The sequence below is a fragment of the Microcebus murinus genome, chromosome 19 (assembly GCF_040939455.1).
Source record: "Microcebus murinus isolate Inina chromosome 19, M.murinus_Inina_mat1.0, whole genome shotgun sequence".
NCBI classification, from domain to species: domain Eukaryota; kingdom Metazoa; phylum Chordata; class Mammalia; order Primates; family Cheirogaleidae; genus Microcebus; species Microcebus murinus.
The window spans coordinates 39,089,788-39,112,230 of record NC_134122.1 but is presented as its reverse complement, the minus strand read 5'-3'; the positions used below and the strand labels follow the sequence as shown (position 1 = coordinate 39,112,230).

Genomic DNA, 22,443 nt, shown 5'->3' with positions numbered 1-22,443 from the left:
GTATGTTCATTCTGTAGAACTGACTGATGGTCCGAGAGGGAAGCCATATTTTAGTTTGGCTGCCAGAGACAGACCATGTTAATCAAAATATTTTAACACAAGACTTTTCTTATTTCTTGTGTTCTCCTCCCAGATATTGGAATTCTGGTCATTATTTTTCAATCAATTAATTCTTAGCTTTTGTTTTCTTAACACAATGGGAATATTTTAAGGTTTTGGTAATGTCCTACAGACTGTTATCACAATGTATCTAATGATAGGGAGTAGGCTTTTTAAAAATAACTTTCCTGGCTATATTAATAATTCCTTATTTGGGACTGCAAACGAGTACAACTTCTGTGGAAAGTAATATGGCGATAACCTCAAAGAGCTACAATTAGAACTATCATTTGATCCAGCAATCCCATTCCTGGCCATCTATCCAAAAGAACAAAAGACATGACATATAAAAAAGACATCTGGCCGGGCGTGGTGGCTCACGCCTGTAAGCCTAGCACTTTGGGAGGCCAAGGCGGGCGGATTGCTCAAGGTCAGGAGTTCGAAACCAGCCTGAGCGAGACCCTGTCTCTACCAAAAATAGAAATAAATTAATTGACCAACTAAAAATATATATACAAAAAATTAGCCGGGCATGGTGGTGCATACCTGTAGTCTCAGCTACTTGGGAGGCTGAGGCAGTAGGATCGCTGAGCCCCGGAGATTGAGGTTGCTGTGAGCCAGGTTGACGCCACGGCACTCACTCTAGCCTGGGCAACAAAGTGAGACTCTGTCTCAAAAAAAAAAAAAAAAAAAAAGACATCTGCACTAGACTATTTATATAGCAGCACAATTCACAATTGCAAAGATGTGGAAACAACCCAAGTGCCCATCAACGCGAGTGGATTAATAAAATGTGCTATATGTATACCATGGAGTTCTACTCAGCCTCAGAAAACTATGGTGATCTAGTACCTCTTGTATTATCCTGGATAGAGCTAGAGTCCATTCAACTAAGTGAAGTATCACAAGAATGGAAAAACAAACACCACACGTACTCACCATCAAATTGGTACTAACTGATCAACACTTAAGTGCACAGATAGTAGTAACATTCATCTGGTGTTGGCAGATGGGAGGGGAGTGGAAGGGATGGGCATATACACATCCAGTAAGCGTGGTGCACACAATCTGGGGGATGGACATGCTTGAAATTTCTGACTCAGGTGGAGCAAAGGCAATATATGTAACCTAAACATTTGTACCACCATAATATGCTGAAATAAAAAAACCTGAAAAAAAAATTCCTTATGGAAAATGTATAAATTATACGAAAAAAATGCACAATAAAAAAGTAAGTTGTTTATAATCCCACCTCCCCAGAGGTAACTATTGTTACTGTTTTATAAATATCCTCTCAGTCTGTTTTTCTAGGTACAGAAATACACAGAAATGTTCCATTTAATTTTTCCAAAGTTGGGATCATGTGGAAAGCTGCCAGGATTTGAATAAAAGTATCTGTGCTTTGGTCACTTAGTTTTGCTGTGACTGCTGTGTTTATGCGGATACATAGCAATTTTCACCCTTTTTCCTACAACCTAGCACATTCTCCTGGGCAGAGCCAGGTCATAGGCCACAGCCTGGAGAGTTGGTGGCAAGCAAAAGTCCTTGTCACCTCATCCAGTGGAGGTAACTCTTGTTAGTAGATTTGGTGCACATTTTTCCAGGTTTTATTTTTCTTGTGATATACTCACAATAGCTTTTAAATCATTTCCCTTTGCAAATAAAACTACAATTGACCCTTGATCAACACAGGACTGAACTTTATGAGTCCACTTACATGTGGATTTTTTTCAGTAAATATATTAGAAAAATTTTTGGAGATTTTCAGCAATTTGAAAAAACAGACAAACCACATAGCCTAGGAATATAAAAAAATTAAAAAATATATCATGAATGTATAAAATATATGTAGATACTAGTCTATTTACTACCATAAAATATACACAAACCTATTATAAAAAGTTAAAATTTATCAAAACTTACACAAAGACTGTACATGGTGCCATTCCTATTGGAGAGAAATGTAAACAAATATGAAGGTACAGTAATGTAACTGCATAAAATTAACTGTAGTACATACTGTTCTACTAATAATTTTGTAGCCAACTCCTGTTGCTATTGTGGTGAGCTCATGTGATGCTAATTATTTCCAAATGAGAAGTTAGTCTCAACGGTAAATTGCATGTTACAGTAAAAAGTGATCTCTCACAGTTCACATGTTTCATAATGTTTAGTTCAATACTGTAAACTTTGAATAACATCTTGGGACCCATATGAAGTGCCACTAGTGATGCCAGAAGTGCTCCCAAGAAGCAGAGAAAAGTCATGACATAAGAAAAAGTTAAACTGCTTGCTATGTCCTGTAGATTGAGGTCCATAGCTGTGGTTACCTGTCATTTCAAGATAAATGTATCCAGCATACGGACCATTGTTAGAGAGAGAGAGAAGGAAATTTACGCAGCCATCAATGCAGCTACACCAACAGCAGTAGTTAAGTTTTTGGGTAATCAAAAGTTATACTCAAGGCCGGGCGCTGTGGCTCACGCCTGTAATCCTAGCTCTTGGGAGGCCGAGGCGGGCGGATTGCTCAAGGTCAGGAGTTCAAAAACAGCCTGAGCAAGAGCGAGACCCCGTCTCTACTATAAATAGAAAGAAATTAATTGGCCAACTGATATATATATAAAAAAAAAATTAGCCGGGCATGGTGGCGCATGCCTGTAGTCCCAGCTACCCGGGAGGCTGAGGCAGAAGGATCACTCGAGCCCAGGAGTTTGAGGTTGCTGTGAGCTAGGCTGACGCCACGGCACTCACTCTAGCCTGGGCAACAAAGTGAGACTCTGTCTCAAAAAAAAAAAAAAAAAAAAAAAAGTTATACTCAGATTTTCACATCCCTAACCCCCCCCCCCAATCGTTCATGGGTCAACCATATACTATAAACTCTAGTGAGAAGAACTGAGAGATCCCACATTTGGGGAACTTGTAGCTAATGAAATAGCCATCCACTCTACAACTTCTTCAAGCAGTAGAATGTATTTCCTTAACAGTTCTCTCCCCACCTATTTCTAGTTGCTATGATAATTCACATTACTGGGATTGAATCATGAATATGTTGTTAACATAATCAGCAATCAAGAATAAGTAAAATTAATAACATTCTAAGATCATTAAATAGCAATGGGATTGCCTTTCGAACTGCTGATTTTTTTTCTTTTTAATCCAGATTTGTTTTATGACAGCAAAGCAGCAAAAGTGAAAGTTCCATCATTCTCTTTCTCTCTCTCTCCCTCATCCTGAATACTAGAAATGGCTGAGCAGGAGCGCTTCCTACTGCACCAGGAGACTCTGCCTGAACAGCTGCTAGCAGAGAAACAGCTAAATCTCAGTGCCATGCCAGTGTTGACAGCACCACAACTCATTGGCGTATGTGCTTTCCAAATCCTTATACCATTTCTTAAACTCAAAATATTGTCACTGTTTGTTGCGCCTTGTAATGTAGGTCCTAAGAGGAGTCCTCTTTATTTCCTACCATCCTGAAAACTTTCCCCAGAAAGAGTTGTTGGAAGCTCGCCATACACCTCCGCCTGGTCCTGAAGGTACATACCTAGATGACCAGGGGAAATTACTTGTATTTTGTTTTTCTAGTTTAGGACGAATATGTACCATGAGGTAACTTTATTTCCCCAACACATTACTTTTCAGGCTCTTCTGAAAATATATTTATTGAAGAAAACTTGTTTAAAGAACTGAATTTATGTGGCCTGGAAGTGGCAGCCTCACTGCTTTCCTCTGCAACCGGGCACATCCCTGAGAGCAGGCCTGAGTGTGGGCTGCAGCCCAGACAGGGTGGTGTTGGTGTTAATGTATACCTGGTGCCCTTAATCCTGCTGTGTTCACAGCCAGAGTGATGGTATAGGATCACCTTGAATTTGCCCTAATTATATGAAAAAGAAAGCGAACAATTAAAAAAACCTTAATATTTTATCCATTATTAATAATACATTTCCTGGCCAGGCGTGGTGGCTCACGCCTGTAATCCTAGCTCTCTGGGAGGCCGAGGTGGGCGGATTGCTCGGGGTCAGGAGTTTGAAACCAGCCTGAGCAAGAGCAGGACCCCATCTCGACTATAAATAGAAATTAATTGGCCAACTAATATATATAGAAAAAATGAGCCGGGCATGGTGGCACATGCCTGTAGTCCCAGCTACTTGGGAGGCTGAGGCAGAAGGATTGCTTGAGCCCAGGAGTTTGAGGTTGCTGTGAGCTAGGCTAATGCCACGGCACTCACTCTAGCCTGGGCAAAAAAAGTGAGACTCTATCTCAAAAAAAAAAAAAAAAAAATTTCCTGTTGTAACCAAGCTCACAACAGCTTCTCCTGATAGAGCATATATTTAATTTAGAAACCTATGTATCACTAGGAGGGGAAAAAAAGTAGTGCCAATTTTACTTTGATGCACCATCGATTTTAATAATACATTCCAATTTCAGAGATTATGGAGAAAAAGGATGCTCAGGAACAATGAAATAGAGTATTGTTTCTTAAAGTGTTGTAAGCCAACGAAAACAAGCTGATAGCTTTTTTCTGACATGGCTTGAATATTGTTTCTGTTAAAGGATCATAATCTTTAAAAATGAAATTTGTTATAAATAGTTGTTAGAAAAGGAAGGTAGGAAAAATCCAAATTGAAATTTTTAATAAGAGAAGCATTTTTCTGATCATAAAATTACAGGAAATTTGAAGAATACAGAAATGAATATGCAGTCAGTTATAATCTCACTAACCAGGGATAACCATTGGTAATATGTTGCCGTGTATTGTCTCATCTTTTAAGTAAACTATAGACCAGGGGTCCACAAACTTTTTAAACGGGGCCAGTTCACTGTCCCTCAGACCGTTGGAGAGTGCGGCGCACATTCCACACATGTGCACTGTGGGCCCGGGATGAGTCGGCTGCTAAGCAGGACAGGCAGCGGCAGCAGAAACACCTAGTGGGCCGGATAAATGTCTTCCATGGGCCACATGTGGGCCATAGTTTGAGGACACCTGCTATAGACCAACTACATGCTTTATCACAGATGTCAATTTTTAAAACTGTTTAAAAAGGCAGCATTTCAAAAGCATTATAAGCAGTTTTAAAAGTGCAAGGTCAACAATTTATTCCAAAGATTATGTTCAAAAGAATACTGAAATGTAGATAGTATCTTCTTGATCCTTAAGAATATAAATTCAGTGACATTTAAGAAGTTTATGTACCAAGTTATGTAAATTAACTGGTTCAAGATATTCATTTTTAAAAAGAAAGTTTATTGTGAGGTAGGTGGAATATAGTTTCCAAATGTGAGATTGTTCTTTATTATAAAAATACTTATTACTTACTTAAAAGATATAATGACTTCTTCCTAAATTTCTCTAATATTAGTTACATGATTACTTAAAATAATCTCCTTATTTTAACCTGTTATAGCTATATATCTGTGAAGAAAACAGAAGAGCTAATGAATATGATTTCAAGAAAGCTTTGGACTTGCTGGAATATATTGATGAGGTAAGAAAGTCACTTGAGATGATCTCAGGCAACAGAATACATATATTAATAAAAAGAGGGAAAAATACCTCTTTTAGTCAGTCATGAAAATGTATTAATGAAAACAGACTCTATCTCTGATTCAAGTATCCTAACTCTTAGAATGAATATAGCTCTTTAGAAAAGCTGTCAAGAGACTCTGTTTTCTGATCATTCTCACACATGCCCAGATGTCTTTTTCTGTGCACAAATAAAAAATGTTTTTCAAAAGTCCTGAGGTATTTTTTCTCTTTCATTTATTATCATTAGTTTTTAAATCTGATATGTTGCTTTATTGATGAATTCTTCATACTGTTCACTTTAAAAGAAGCTGTTTCTCAGCTTTCAAAGGTTATAATGAAAATTCTGTAGGATAAGGAATTCTGTTACCTGACCATGCAGTTGAAAGTAATTTGATAAATTTTAAAAACATATTATTATTTATGTATGTATGTATTCATTCATTCATTCATTGGCAGTGTCTCCTCTGTTGACTGGGCTAGAGTGTCATGGCATCAGCCTAGCTCACAGCAACCTCAAACTCCTGGGCTCAAGTGATCCTTCTGCCTCAGCGTCCCAAGGAGCTGAGACTGCAGGCACGTGCCACCATGCCCAGCTATTTTTTTCTATATAGTTTTAGTTGTCCAGCTAATTTCTTTCTATTTTTTTAGTAGAGATGGGGTCTCGCTCTTGCTCAGACTGGTGTCGAATTCCTGAGCTCAAATGATCCTCCCATCTTGGCCTCCCAGAGTGCTAGGATTATAGGCATGAGTCACAGCACCCAGCCCAAAACATAACATGTTGACTTTTACATTACCTTGTTTAAAAATCTTAACCCTTTCAAGGTTCCTGATAAAATCAGATTATAGCAGGGTAATCTGAAACTAATTCACACAGATATTAATTGGCTTACTCTTCCATGTAGTGTTAATATCTTTCAACAAAGGAAATTTCTTAAAAATCACAAATTAAGGTAAAGCAACAATATTTATGCAGGATTAGGAGTTGATGTTACAAAAATTTAAGCACATATTTCTTTTACAGTCAGGATATAATCAGAATTTTTTGTTTTGCTGTGAAGGAAGAAGATGTAAATATAAATGATTTAAAGCTGGAAATCCTTTGCAAAGCTCTTCAGAGAGATAAGTAAGTTCTTATAGCATGAATCTAAGATATGGTTTTGAAAGGGACTTTTCTTTAGGAAATGTGTGAAAAAAACAGTTTTTCGTTTGCTCTCAACCCACAACAATCAACACAGAAGACTTCTGTGACCAAATGTGTGGGTGAGTTTCCCCCCAGTCCCAAGCAAGCAGTGAATTCTGCAGCAGACACCAGCTGAGTGTCCTCTAATTCAGTTCAATTCTGACGCTGTCTACCTGGAAATAGCATCAGATCCCATAGGTCCTACAAGACTGCCCCCTACTTCTGATGCTAATCTGTACCCCAAGTGGTTTTACCTGTGCTTCTGACTGACTGGCTACAGATTGGGGTTCTCACAACCCCCTCCTTGGGTTTGATTGATTTGCTAGAGTAGCTCACAGAACTCAGGGAAACATGTTTACCAGTTTATTATAAAGGGTATTACGTAGGATACAGGTGAAGATATACCTAGGGCAAAGTATGGGGGAAGGGGTACAGAGCTATTATGTGCACTCTGAGTGAGCACCCCTCCAGGAACCTCCATGTGTTCAGGTATCAGGGAGCCCCTTGAATTCTGTCCTTTTGAGTATTTATGGAGGCTTCATTATGTAGACATGATTAATTAAACCATTGGCCATTGGTGATCAACTTAATCTTCAGTACCTCTACCCTCCCCAGAGGTTAGGTGGTGAGGCCAAACGTCTTAACCCTCTAATCCTGCCTTGGTCTTTCTGGTGAATAAGCCCCATTTTGTAGCTACCTAAAAGCTGGCAGCCTTTAGTCAATCATTAGAATACAAAAAGACATCACTTTGGAGATTCTGAGGATTTTAGGAATTGTATGCCAGGAAACTGCGAGGAAGACCAAATGTATATTTCTCAGTATCACAAGAAGATATGATATCATATGTGAAGTAGTTTTATAACCTTCTAATTATATTGTAACATATAACACATTGTGAAAATGTTAACGCTTAAATTTGTAAGCTTAAATTTTTAACTTAAAAATAGCTTAAAGACTTAGACCACTAAGTCCTAGGTATAATAAATCACTACTTGTTTTTTAGACAGAGTCTCACTCTGTCGTCCTGGGTAGAGTGCTGCGGTGGTGTCATCATAGCTCACTAGAACCTCATACGCCTGGAGTCAAATGATCCTCCTGCCTCAGCCCCCCCAGTAGCTGGGACTACAGGTGCATGCCACCACAGCCAGCTAATTTTTTCTATTTTTGATAGAGACAGGGTCTCATTCTTGCTCAGGCTGGTCTTGAACTCCTGACCTCAAGCAATTCTTATGCCTCGGCTTCCCAGGGTGCTAGGATTAGAGGCGTAAACTACCATGCCTGGCCAATCACTACTTTTGATTTTAAAATTTAGACTGTCAGTTTGTATAGAAATACATATGTTCCTTATTTATGCAGAAGTTGGGCCAGTTGTGCCAAACAAGACTTGAAACTACTTGTTTAAAAAAAAATAAAAAGTTAATGCAAGTTGAGGGGCAGGGCTGTTCTCTAAGTTATTAGGTAGGTCTTTCTCACAACCATCTCCTTTTTGCAGAGGAGGATTTCTGTCTATGGAAATGGTGTTTTATGTTATGATTCAATGGCAAAGAAAGACTAAGAATAATCAGTTGTAGGAATGGATTCTTTCCAGGAAAAGAATTTTAAAGGGAGCATGACTTGAATGCTTAAAGCCTTTTCCTACTCACAATTTTTCTTTTTCCTATGGTGAGAAATTACAGAAGAGGTATTTTTACTAAAGCATTTCTTCCCTCCTCTGATCACTCCCAAATAGTTAAAATTGCTGCTCAGTTTGGTCTTAGAGGTCACCCTCTGAAGCATTAAGCTTTGTGCTGACATGATTTCTTGGTCCATCCCAGTCATACAAAAGGATGCTGTCGTTTTGACTGGAATTCCTTGTCTTAGCTTCTTGTTTAAAAATTCTTAAGGTATCATGTGGGATATGCACATTGATTACAAAGCAGTAGTTTTGTGTGTTTCTATTTTAGTGGTAGATAGTCCCAACCACATAAAGAAAGCTCCTCTTCTTATTTTATACCAGATACAGGTTGCTACTTCACTTTTTAGAAAAGCAGAATATGTTGTAATACATTGTAACTATTGTCTGTGCTCTGAAAGATTATACTTTGGGGTCCATACTAGATTTGTTACTTACTAATAGAATTTTTTTTTTTTTTTTTTTTGAGACAGAGTCTTGCTCTGTCACCCCAGGTAGAGTACAGTGGTGTCATCATAGCTCACAGCAACCTCAAACTCCTGTGCTCAAGCGATCCTCCTGCCTCAGCCTCCAGAGTAGCTGAGGCTATAGGCATATGCCACGACTCCTGGCTAATTTTTCTATTTTTACTAGAGATAGGGTCTTGCTCTTACTCAAACTGGTCTCCAACTTCCTGAGCTCAAGTGATCCTCCCGCCTCGGCCTCCCAGAGTGCTAGGATTACAGGCATGAGCCATTGTGCCTGGCTAAGATACTTCACTACTTGGTTTTTGAAATCAAATACATTTTGGTTATATTGGGTAACTAGCTACCAGAGTGTAGCATCTTATATCTAGTGTAGAGACTATTAAGTATATTGAACATTTAGAGCTCCTTTATTTAAATGATTTGAAATAGTTTCATAAAACTCAGATTCTCCATCCCCTACAGCCACCAAAACAACCACAATAGCAAACAGAAGTCATTTATTTCAGCTTTGTTGATGATTTCATTTTCCCCTCGTAATGATCTTATTTTCTAGCTGGTCCAGTTCAGATGGTAAAGATGATCCAATTGAAGTATCTAAGGATAGTATATTTGTGAAAATCTTACAGAAACTTTTGAAAGATGGTAAGTGGTTTGTTACTCTTGGAAATTATAATATCACTTCTCAGTTTTAGAAATTATAGAATAATGGGATCTAAAATGACAGGGGCATTTAAGATATAACAGTATTATACTCAAAATTAGATTTGTGTACAGTAAAGGGACTGCTTTTTCCCACCCTCTGCGCTTGGAGGAGCATATATCAAGGTGAAGTTCCCTTTCCTCTAGCTTCCTGGGTGACCGCAGGGGAACTTAGTCACCATGCTGATTCCTGATGAATGAGGAACACCAGTCAGGATTGCTGGGGCACAAACATTGGTTGTGACACTGAAACTCTATACTGGCAGAAGTAATTGTTTCCTTTTATTTTTCAGTTAACTCTTGTGTGAAGATTGAAAATTTGAAATGCGATATAAACTTTTTTTGTATACTCCCTACTAAATTGACTATACCATTCTTAAGAACAAACTAAAAAAACTGTTACAAATCCCTTTAGACATTAACATTCTAAAATTTAGTTTCTAAACAAAATAAAAAGAAACAAGGAGGGAGTATGTTTTGCACTTATATCTAAGGCAGCGAGCAAAATTCTGCTTGCTGATAAAGACACAAATAGGTAAAGATGGAAGCCATTCTTGTTCTTGAGGGAAGGATGGATTTGAGAAGACTGACTTTCACCACCTTTCATGCTACTGGGTACTTAAAATACGGAGAATGTTAGATAAGAGATAAGAAATGAGAGAATTTGCATACAGTAAAGTACAAATGGGTCTTCACTATATTTCCTGGGTCTTAAAATATGGAGAATGTTAGATAAGAAATGAGACAATTTGCACACAATAAAGTGTGACTCATTTATTATGGAATTATTAGATCAAAATATATGAAGCCAAAATCCAGGCAATATGCAAAAAAATAGACTAGCCTAAAGTTTTCTGATCTTTATAAGTACAAGAACACTATTTTTTTATACTATATTGTCTTTTTAAAATCTTTTATTTCAGCATATTAGAGGGGTACAAATGTTTTAGGTTACGTATATTGCCCTTGCCCCACCCAAGTTAGAGCTTCAAGCCTGTCCACCCCCCAGACGGTGCTCACTGCACCCATTAAGTATGTGTATACCCATGCCCTCCTCCCCCCTCCCATCTGCCCGACACCCAATGAATGTTATTACTAAATGTGCACTTAAGTGGTGATTAGTTAATACCGATTTGATGGTGAGTACATGTGGTGCTTAAGGATACTATTTTTAATAGTAATTGGAAGAAACAAACTGTGACAAAAAGCTATTGTAAATTTAGTCCTTTAAATGATTGTGAATTTTTTTTTTGAGACGGAGTCTCACTTTGTTGACCAGGCTAGAGTGAGTGTCGTTGCATCAGCCTAGCTCACAGCAACCTCAAACTCCTGGGCTCAAGCAATCCTCCTGCCTCAGCCTCCTGAGTAGCTGGGACTACAGGCATGTGCCACCATGCCCGGCTAATTTTTTTCTGTATATATTAGCTGGCCAATTAATTTCTTTCTATTTATAGTAGAGACAGGGTCTCGCTCTTGCTCAGGCTGGTTTCGAACTCCTGACCTCGAGCAATCCACCCACCTCGGCCTCCCAGAGTGCTAGGATTACAGGCGTGAGCCACCGCGCCCGGCCATGATTGTGAATTTTATTCATCATGTTGACATTTACATACATTTGAATATTTTCTATACATATATCTGCCAGATACATTATTTCATCTACATAAAACATGCCCAGGCCATTGCTTGGCACATAGTAGTTGCTCAGTAAACATTTGTTCTTGAATATGTAGAATTATTTGCAGATTCAGAGCCCCAACTCCTCTGTACTTGATTCTATTCCCTCTCCTCCTCCCCCCTCTGTTGACAGTCCTCCATTTTGGACTCATCAGCTTAACCAAGTGACATGAAGGGGCCCTCAGAGAAGTACTGTGGAATTAACCACGCAGATTAATTTCCGCAGATCCTGTTCCGAGATAGAGAAGCAAACTCTGTGTGTTCCAGAAGCTTTCATTTGAGAGTCTATTGATCTCCATGAATTACTTTTCAGATTTTGTCTCCTTTTATAGCTGATTCAATTCCATAACTAATTACTTGAAACTCAGTCAGAATTGGCAAATGGACACTTGATCACCCTATATAGGATATTTAATGAGTGCTTTTGATTTCAAAAATGAGTAAATAACGGTAAGGTTAATTAAACCTTTTAATTGTCAAAAAATTAAAATTAAAAATTAAATATGAAGAGATATAGCAAAAGGAAATAATCTTTTGCTTTTGCTGGAAAATATTTCAAATTCAAGAAGAGCTAACATATATCTATAAAGCTTTCCCTTTTCTTTAAAGAAATAATTGGATATGGTTGATTTCTCTGCCCTTGTTAGCGATATTCTCCAATTGAGCCTCATAGATTATTAGAATGCATTTGGACCCAAATCTGATGATTTTCTTAAAGTAGATGCTTGGAAAAGTGCCACAGAACTGAATTGCATATAATTAAGAGTATAGCACTAATATTTCGGGGTGACTTCACAGTTTTTGCTGTTCTTAATAGATAAAACAGGTGGAAAACAGGCATGGAAAGTCATAGTTTTATAAAAATAATTACTAAATTTTGACCAAAGGACAAAAACTAGTATAGAAACTTTTATAGAAATAAAAAGTATGTATATTTATTATAACAACAGGCAAAAGACATTTATTTTTGGAACCGTTTTGATAATATGGCTTTCATGTACAATAATTTTTTTCAAAGGACAGATTCTGAAAGTAGGGAGCTATATATCACCTCACATTATATTTCATAAGCTTTGATGGCCCAACAGTTACTTCAGCCTATGGGATGAATTCATCCTGCAGACATATTTAAATGACCACATGGTTTGCTTTTACATGTTACCTGAAGTATATTATACATGTAGCTATGGTCCCCAACCCCTGGGGGTCACTGAATGCTACAGGTCCATGGCCTGTTAGGAACTGGGCTGCACAGCAGAAGGTGAGCAGAGAAGCCCTTCATCTGTATGTACAGCTGTTCCCTGAGGCTCGTACCACGTATAAGCTTCGCCTCCTGTCAGATCAGCTGCCGCCTTAGATTCTCATAGGAGTGCAAACCCTGTTGTAAACTGCACGCACCGTAGATCTAGGTTGTGCACTCCTTGTGAGAATCTAACGCCTGATCTGAGGTGGAGCTGAGGCGGTGATGCCAGCACTGGGGAGCGGCTGCAAATACAGATTCTCATTAGCAGAGAGGTCTGACTGCACAATAAATATTATTTACTTGAATCATCCCAAAACCATCCCTCCCAACCCCACTCCCCGTCTGTGGAAAAATTGTCTTCCATCATGAAACTATCCCTGGTGCCAAAAGGTTGGGGGCTGACTGCTCCATATCCTTACATGGAGTTTAAATTTGTTCCTAGTTATCAACATTTAACAGTTAAGAATAGTTCTTATAAAAGTCATTTTCATGGCCGGGCGTGGTGGCTCACGCTTGTAATCCTAGCACTCTGGGAGGCCGAGGCGGGCGCATTGCTCAAGGTCAGGAGTTCAAAACCAGCCTGAGCGAGACCCCGTCTCTACTACAAAAAATAGAAATTAATTGGCCAACTAATATATATATATATATAAAAATTAGCCGGGCATGGTGGCACGTGCCTGTAGTCCCAGCTACTCGGGAGGCTGAGGCAGTAGGATTGCTTGAGCCCAGGAGTTTGAGGTTGCTGTGAGCTAGGCTGACACCACGGCACTCACTCTAGCCTGGGCAACAAAGCGAGACTCTGTCTCAAAAAAAAAAAAAAAAAAAGTCATTTTCTGATTTCTTGAAAATCAAAGATCTGCCTACCCCAGACTAAATATTTCTATGGCAGCAGTCAGCTGGAGCTGGGTCATTGGCTCTGAGTTTTACCAAGATGCCCCTTGGCCACCTGTATTCATGTGGACCCTGTTACCTGCCCAGCCTTGGCAGGCATTGGAGTTTCAAGCCCTGCTCTAAAGAAAAGAAACCATCAGAACAGAAGGCATGCACTTTAAGAGTCAAATTGCATGTTAAGTTTTTTTTAGAGAATTGATCTTTTAGAAATTAATGTGATGTCTTTATAAGTGTAATAATACTTTACAGAGAAGTAGTTATTGAAAGTGCTAATCATAATAAATGATATACAGATGTTTCAAATTTGGCCTCATTACATTAATTAACCCAGATTTTTATTGTATAACAATTAAGTACAAAAAATGATGCTGGGCACTTTGAGGATACTTTTTTAAAAAGCAGTATTTGATTTTTAGAACCTTATGGTAATATAACAAATTATAAATATTATTTGCTTATTAATTAAAAAATTTCCTCCAATTTTGTCAAATGAGAAAATTGTATATACTTTTTTGTAGCTACACAGATCTCAACTTAGTCCATTTAGTTACTGTTCATTGGCCTTCCAATTCTATGTATGAGCTGTGAAGAAATAAATCTTTTGCCTATCTAATTTTAGACTTAAACTGTAATACATTTTGAGATACTATGGCTAGCTTTCACAATAGTGTTTCTCTACCACATTTATTTCCCAAATAAGAGAACATGTAATTGTTTGAAATACTTGTTTTCAAGTTAAATTATTAGTAAAATAATTAGTAAAAAAAACTAACAATTATTAGTTAAAAACTTCTACATTGATGGTATGTGGGAAAGATTAAATCTTTCAGATCTAGTTAAAGACTTTAAATAGAATGTCTATTTTGACCACTAGGGGGAAAACATTCAAGCAGCTTCTGAAGAATGTCACATTGTTAGACTTGAAAGTATGTTTAACAGATGGAAGGAATTTAGAAGAGAGTGTTTCCCAAGAGCAAAGTGACATTATATTTTAAATAGAAACACAGGTGTTTTTATCATCAGTCATCATAATTTATTTGGGAGTTTTATAAAAATAAAAAACAACTTTTTTTGTTTGTGTTCATAGGCATTCAGCTCAGTGAATACTTACCGGAGGTGAAAGACCTACTACAGGCAGATCAGCTTGGAAGCTTAAAGTTCAATCCTTACTTTGAGTTTGTTTTAAAAGCAAATTATGAATATTATGTTCATGGACAAATGTAACTTTTTCTAAAAGTGGTCATTGTTTCTGAAATTTAAGTGTGTCCTTATAAAAAATTTTAGGCCTTAAACAATTAAAAGTTTGTACAATTTTATAACATGTATAGCTGAGTTTTTTATACTTTGTAAGGAAGCTGACATAAAATAGTTATGTAACTATAATTTTGGTTTTCAGTTATGACATTTTATTTCCTCCTTTTTTCTACCTGAAATTTGTCACTTGTTATTCGTGTGCTTGTTACTGTTTCTTTTCACTCTCACTTGGCCCATGGCTCTGGTGTCCTTGTCCTGGTTCTGGCTACTTGTATGTACAAATCACATGGAGCTTTTAGAGTTTTTATAACTCTAAAAATTACAAGATTGTACTAGATTGTCTCTGAAATTGCTGTGACTCTGGATGTTGTATACCAAAGAGAATCTAGTGTGTTTGGTGACCAAAATAAATTTGGGCTAATGGGAAATATGTAGTAAGATAAATGTCAAAATTTTGCTGCTTTATCATGGGCCAAAAAACCAAAGCAGAGAGGGCCTAACTCATATGAGCTTGATAACTGATGAATTCATTGGGAACATTTAACATTTTTCTACATAAATGAGTATTAATGAAAGTATTTTAGTGAATAAAATATTTATGTGGCAAGTTTATAGTATTAGGGCTGGTTGTAATCTTTCAGTCTGGGGATTTGGTCATCCTGTGTTTTTTCAGAATGATTTTCCCTGCACTGCAGCTTTGCCACGTCTGCCTAGCTAGTCAAAAGCATGAGTGATACTAGAAACCATCGTGCGTTTTCCTACCGTGGCAGTTGAGGGGCCTGAAAAGGTAATGTTCTCTCAGAGCGTCTTTGTCCTGACAGTGTCATCACACAGGGTTTATCTGGCTTTAAATAAAAACTTCCTTGCACAGGGAGTTGTTGGCATGTTCACAGTTTGGCCCAGTTGAATGCTCACTAACCAGTTTGCTCCAACAGCTGAAAAGGTCAGAAGTTAAACGTGGTGAAGAGAGTCCGGTTGCTGGTCTCACGAAGTGCAGCCATCATGGCCTCTCCGTGGCAGGCTGGAGCGCGTTTGGAAGAGCAGATTAATGGAACCGTTTATGTTAATCAACGGAAGGAAATTAGCAGCCTGGTCTTTTTCTCTTTGCAGCTTTCATGTTCAGACAGCATTAGGATCCGGGGTAGGAATATATTGAAGGATCTGAGAGAAGTTAGGAAGAGCAGCTTGTCGGAAGGCCAGTCAGAAACCACTGAGTACTTGTGTTACGAAACGAGGCTCTGCTTTTACATAGACGTTAACTGTCAGTGTTCAGTTCTCACTGTCTGACTGTCTGACGCTGTCAGGTGATAATTGCTCTGGGACGCGCAGGCTCCTGCCATCTTCATGTGCTGCCACAAACCTAATTATCCCTGGTGTAACAGAAAAACACCACAGGAAAGCCAATCTAATAATTCCTCGGACCCACAGATTTCATGATGTAGAACAATTGCTATTATGGTGTGAGGTAAAGTCATCTTTCTTTTTTTTTTTTTTTTTTTTTTTGAGACAGAGTGTCATTCTGTTGCCACAGCTAAAGTGCCATGGCATCAGCCTAGCTCATAGCAACCTCAAACTCCTGGGCTCAAGTGATCCTCCTGCCTAAGCCTCCCGAGTAGCTGGGACTACAGGCATGCGCCACCATGCCCGGCTAATTTTTTTTTTCTATATATTTTTAGTTGGCCAATTAATTTGTTTCTATTTTCTTGGTACAGACGGGGTCTCCTCTTGCTCAAGCTGGTTTCGAACTCTTGACCTCAAACGATCTGCCCGTCTCAGCCTCCCTGAGTGCCAGGATTACAGGCGTGAGCCACTGCACCCGGCCCGAGTCATATATTTCGAGGGAGGAAAATGCTGACTCTTCCAGCTCTATTTCTTATAATCAGTAATATACACCAAATGGTTTGGTTTTTAACAATTATATTAATAGAATGAAATTAAGACCTAGGGTTTTGAATATTTTTTTCTTCTGAATTTAAAAAATTGGTTTTACAACATAAGTCTTCATCAAAGAATTATAAATGATTTTTGTGTAAGTCCAGTAACTGATAAAAACTATATGGTGCTGTGTGACGTATTTTCCATAGGAAAAGACACTTTACTGACTTGGAAAAGGTTCATGGCCACCACCCCTGTCTTTGCTGCTCTGAGAGTCCCAGTGTGGGGCGTTGACAGGAAGGCGTTTTGTATCTGGAGCAGAAGAAAGTGTATAGCAAGCATGTGTACTGACATGTTTTGAGGATTTGTGAACATAATTGTGTCAAGGATTATGGCAGACTAGAGATATACACAGTAACAATCCTGACACCTCTGTTTGGAGGCTTTTGTTTTTGAAGATTGGATTGTGTTTCTTTTTTTACTCTGTGGTCAGAATCATAGTTTTCCAAATATATCACCTACCAAGCATGCTAGGGACTGTCTGTAGGAACTGGGGTGTTTGGCACAGCTCTTTGAAGCAGGCTGCCTTCCCCAGTACTGACAGCTCACTTCTTATGCTCTTACAATCCCGAAAACCTGGACATCTTGAGGTGAACTGCAAAAATAGTAGTGTAACCCTGCCTACCTGTTCCTGGACATTTTATCCTGAGAATGCCCGAAGAGAGAATAACTTTATATATTCCTGTGTAAAAAGATCTACTCATTAAATACCAAAGTACATTTTTTAAGATGTGTAATCCTAAATTTTAAAAAATATCGTAGAAAATGAGAATCCTAGTTAAAAAACAAACAAAAAAAAAAAACCCCTGTAATCCCACCAACCAAAAAATAAGTTCAGTTTCCATTCTGACATATATCTTAGAATGTTTTGGACTTTGTAACCTACTTTTTCATGTGAGATTGGGAGCATTTTTCTGTGTCCTCAGTTTTTTGTTCCTCAGCCTTTTTTTTCTTTCCATTATCATCCCTCCTAAGGACCCTTTTTTAGATGGTTCCTCCTAATCACTTCCCACCTCAATGAAAGCTCAACACCACAGACCTGCCATACTGTCTTTTCATGTACTGTGGCCTTTGGAGGCCACAAATCATGATAATATGTAAGTTTTCTCTTCACTCCCTAAGAACCAATTTTTGTCCCTTTTGAGAATGCACATCTGAAATATTCTTCAAAATATGATTTTTAATGACTGCATAATACTTTACCATATGACTGGACCACATTTAACAGCCCTCACTTTTCTTTCTCTCAATCTCTCTGAAAAATTAAAATGTGGGTTATTGAACGGTTCTTGTTGCCATTTTAAATAATGCTAGAATAGATCTTCATACAAAAATCTTTGTGTACTCCAAATACATTTGAGATGCCTGACTCTTCCTGTTGAGTCGTGATGACATTGCTGTGCATATAGTGGGCATTCCCAATACCTTCAGTATTCTTTACTCAGCTCTCCTGCTATCTCGCCCCTCATACCTCCTCCAAACCTTTGGTTGCTAGAAGAAAGACATGGTATCATATGCGGAATGTTTATTTCCCAGGCACTTACCTACCTAGTTTCAATCCTCTAGTCTTCAGGAATAGGTCCTATTGTCAAGTTGGGAATGCTGAGTCTTTGTGGGAGTGACTTGCCCAAGGTCACATAGCCAGTCAGAGGGGAAGGTAAATCCAGATCTGCTTGTCTCCAAAGTGCAAGCTTCTAACCAATTCATTACACCGGGTATATAAAAGCTGGTTAGTGAGGGGGCACGGCTCCTTTGGGCTCTGTCTCTGAGACATGGCCACTAGTGAGAATGCCAGCTTCAGAAATAGAAAGGAGTAGAGAATCCAAGCCCTCTCTGCGACTTCCAGGAGTTGACTCAACATTTTTAGATGTGTGGTTTGTGAGGAGAATAAGTTTGCTTTTCCCTTCGTCCCCCTGGTCACTGGAGTGTTTCGACTTTGAGTGTAGCCACCCAGCCCCTCGCTATTCTTTTTGAGACCGTAGGTGATAGTTGCTGGTGAAGCCGTGACTTTTCATCTCATTGGAAGAGATCCGCTGAGGGTCTGTTATGGGTCTTGAACCGTACCGGGTGCTGGGGAAGAGGAAACAAAGAAAGCAGTCCTTGCCCTGGCCACTCCTGGTAGGACAGCCCACGCCCCTGCTCCTCCACTGGCTGCTGAGGGACCTGGACTGTATTAAGCCTCAGTTTTGTTTGTTTTTAACTGGGATGAATGGTACCTATCTTTACCTCAGGACAGTTGAAAGGATTGATTGGAACATGAAAGCCTGTCAGAAAGTGTTTTACCAATTCATGTTTAAATTGACAGGAAACACTGTAGAGAAGGCTGAGCTGGAGCAAGATCCGGGTCTGGGCGTGTGCAGAGCTGAGGGGCCATGAGAGAAGGGACGTGTGAACTCCCCGTGTGAACTCCCCGGCTTAGTGGGAGAGGGAGAGCCCTGTCACTTAAAGAGCTGAGGCTGCACCTGAAAACTTAGAAGCAGGCACTCCCTGTCAAGCATACCCTGCGTGGCTGACCTTTACTTTGTGGTGGTTCTCAAAAGGCTGTGGGGGCAGCAAGGGCTTGCTTGCCCAGGGAGAGCGAGCACCACTGTGCTCCCCCAGAGCGGACATGTATGGAGACGCAGCTCCCCCCCCCCACGAGTTCAGCCTATTCTCTAAGCCAATGGGAGTTCAGCAAGACCAGAATGGGACTGAGGGTGGCCCATAGTGACCTGTCAGGGACTATTTAAACCAGCACAGTCATGTGGGCAGAGAACAGATGTCTGGACCCGCCTTCTCAGGGTCTGTCTCCCCCCCTCGCCCCCCGGGTTTGCTGTCCTAGCAGATCTCCATTAGCGTGTGAAGTTTTGTCCACAGTCAGCTTTTAATGTGTTTGCATCTAACAGACTCAGCTTAGAAAAACTTCCTATAGGAGGAAAGGTAAGAGTTTAACTGAGGCCGGGCGCAATGGCTCATGCCTGTAATCCTAGCACTCTGGGAGGCTGAGGCAGGAAGATCGCTCAAGGTCAGGAGTTCTAAACCAGCCTGAGCAAGAGCGAGACCCCGTCTCTACTAAAAAAATAGAAATAGAAATAAATTAATTGGCCAACTAAAAATATATAGAAAAAATTAGCCAGGCGTAGTGGCACATGCCTGTGGTCCCAGCTACTCGGGAGGTTGAGGCAGGAGGATCACTTGAGCCCAGGAGTTTGAGGTTGCTGTGAGCTAGGCTGACACTAAGGCACTCTAGCCAGGACAACAAAGTGAGACTCTGTCTCAAAAAAAAAAAAAGTTTAACTGAGCAAGAATTTTGAAAGATAATGACAATGCCATTCTTCTTCATAATGTCGACACATGTTTAGGTGTCCAGTGAATGACAGCACATTTCTTCCTATCTCCAAGGCCCAAATTTAAGCTGTTTCCCTTAAATTAAATACAGTGCCCTTGCCAGGTGTCTCTAAGACCCACTGACACAGGAGAACACGACATTAAAAATGAAATACAGCTCTGTCAATCATTCACTTACTCTCCGAAATACGTGGGAAAGCTCAATATGAAATCACAGGAGCCTTTATACTCACTACATAGGCCCCAGATTAACCAAAGTCCTTGTTTTTTAATTGATCATTTTAAAGAAGATAGTATTATTTTAGGCCGGGCGCTGTGGCTCACGCCTGTAATCCTAGCTCTTGGGAGGCCGAGGCGGGCGGATTGCTCAAGGTCAGGAGTTCAAAATCAGCCTGAGCAAGAGTGAGACCCCGTCTCTACTATAAATAGAAAGAAATTAATTGGCCAACTGATATATATATAAAAAATTAGCCGGGCATGGTGGCACATGCCTGTAGTCCCAGCTACTCGGGAGGCTGAGGCAGGAGGATCGCTTGAGCCCAGGAGTTTGAGGTTGCTGTGAGCTAGGCTGACGCCACGGCACTCACTCTAGCCTGGACAACAAAGTGAAACTCTGTCTCAAAAAAAAAAAAAAAAAAAAGATAGTATTATTTTATTCTCTAAAGTGCCTTCTTTAATACTCGTTTATTTAAGGAAGAGCTGTGTGATGCGGGCTACAGGGGAGGGTCACATATGCTTGTATATCCCCCTTTTAGAGAATCCACACCTGTCCCAGCTGCTGAGTTCCACCACCAAATGTGAATTGCCACTATTTTGGGAACACTTAAGCACATCAGAAAAATGAATGATTCCGTTCTGGCCCACACCACATCGCTGATGTACCCTACAAAAGCATGTCACTGAGTTCATCACAGAAGATTGTCCTCATGCCTTCCACAAGGTTAGAACTGTTCTGCCCCCAGAAGAAAAAAATATATATATATTGAGACAGGCACCAACTGAATAACCTCCCCTGACCTCCACTCCACCTTACCATAAGTAGATCCAAATCCTTCTAGAAAATCTGAAAGGCATAGCCCCATATATCAGTGATATAAATAGAACCTGCAGCAGGCTCTGGTAGGTGATGACTCTCCAAGGTGGACTGGAAGCAGCCCGACCTTGGCAGACATCAGCCTCTAAATATAAAGATGAGTTTGTTCAGCCTTCGTGCAAGGAAAAACTGCTACCTATCTAAGAGTGCAGTGTCCTTGTCCTCTTTACTGGGAGGAAGGACAAACAAAGCATCTAGTAAGAGCCCCTCACCCACTTCCACCTCCATCACCTCCAGGTCTAGCAAGTCGTGGGTTGTGACCCTTGTCTTTCAGCCCCAGTTGAGGACACATGTAGTAGACACCACCAAGGAGGTGGGGGTAGAGCATTCAGCTCTGCCCATCTGGGACCGGTCTGTCCTGGAGGAAGGGAACCTCTTACCTCCCTGGGCGTTCCAGAAGGTGCCTGACCGCTGACTTCCCAATTTCACCCCTCATTTGGGTTCCTATTCAGACCCCCAAGTGTGGCTACCAGGAGGAGGAAGCGGCGTCTTGGGAAGACGGAAAAGCAGCCACTCCCTGAGCCTCAGGCAGGAAAGGCAGGCTAGACTCACCCCTTCCCTCCCTTCAGGAGCGCCCCCAGCGCGCTCTGCGGCGTGTCACCGCGGGGGACAGCTCCGGGTGCCCTGGCTTTGCGCCTGACAGTGCCAGAGCCACCGCCCAGGCCTGTCCCCGGGAGTCCCCGCGCCTCCTCTCTGCCGCCCCGCCCTCGCCCTCGTGTCCCGCCGCCAGTTGTCCTGCGACAGCTGCGCGCCCTCCGGGGCCGCAGTGGCCCTCTGCGGTGGGGGAGGGATCGACGTGGGTCAGGCCCCTGGACTGGGGCGCGCGGGATGGAGAGGGAGAATGGAGTTCACAAACGGGCGAGAGTCGCGCCTGCCTTCCCTGCCTGAGGCTCAGGCAGTGGCTGCTTCTCCAGTCTTCCCAAGACACGGCCCCCTCGTCCTGGTAGCCGCACGTGGGGGGTTGGGGGTCTGAATAGGAACCCAAACGAGGGGTGAAATACGGAAAGTCAGAGGTCAGGCACCTTCCGAACGCCCAGTGCGCGCAGCGAGGTCAGGGATGGGGCGGCCTTTGGGACAGGTGCAGCTCCTGGGGCACAGGCGCACTCCGTGACCCTCGCCCCACCCCAACCCCTCCAGCCGGCAACCGGGCCGGGCTGGGAGGGGCAGACCAGCCAGGGAGACACTCCATATACGGCATGGCCCGGCGTTACCTGGGCCTAGGCCAGCCGGCTCCTTCTTTGGTCAATGCAGGGGACCCGGGCCGGGGCCCAGGCCGCAAACCAGCGGAGGGAGGGGGCTCTGGTGCCCAACACCCAAATATGGCTCGAGAAGGGCAGCGACATTCCTGCGGGGCGGCGCGGAGGGAGCGCCCGCGGGCTATATAA

General features: G+C 40.9%; 1 protein-coding gene across 1 annotated transcript in view; it reads left to right on the top strand.

Moving 5' to 3' along the window:
* The window catches only part of NUP133 (nucleoporin 133), a 60,908-nt gene extending 44,806 nt beyond the window's left edge, over window positions 1-16,102 (top strand). The window contains exons 22-26 of the mRNA XM_020281445.2: window positions 3,341-3,459; window positions 5,502-5,582; window positions 6,682-6,746; window positions 9,496-9,584; window positions 14,537-16,102. Of these exons, the coding sequence (XP_020137034.1) occupies window positions 3,341-3,459; window positions 5,502-5,582; window positions 6,682-6,746; window positions 9,496-9,584; window positions 14,537-14,673 (491 nt within the window). The 3' untranslated portion in view covers window positions 14,674-16,102. The remainder of the gene's footprint in view (window positions 1-3,340; window positions 3,460-5,501; window positions 5,583-6,681; window positions 6,747-9,495; window positions 9,585-14,536) is intronic.
* The last annotated feature ends 6,341 nt before the right edge of the window (window positions 16,103-22,443 follow it).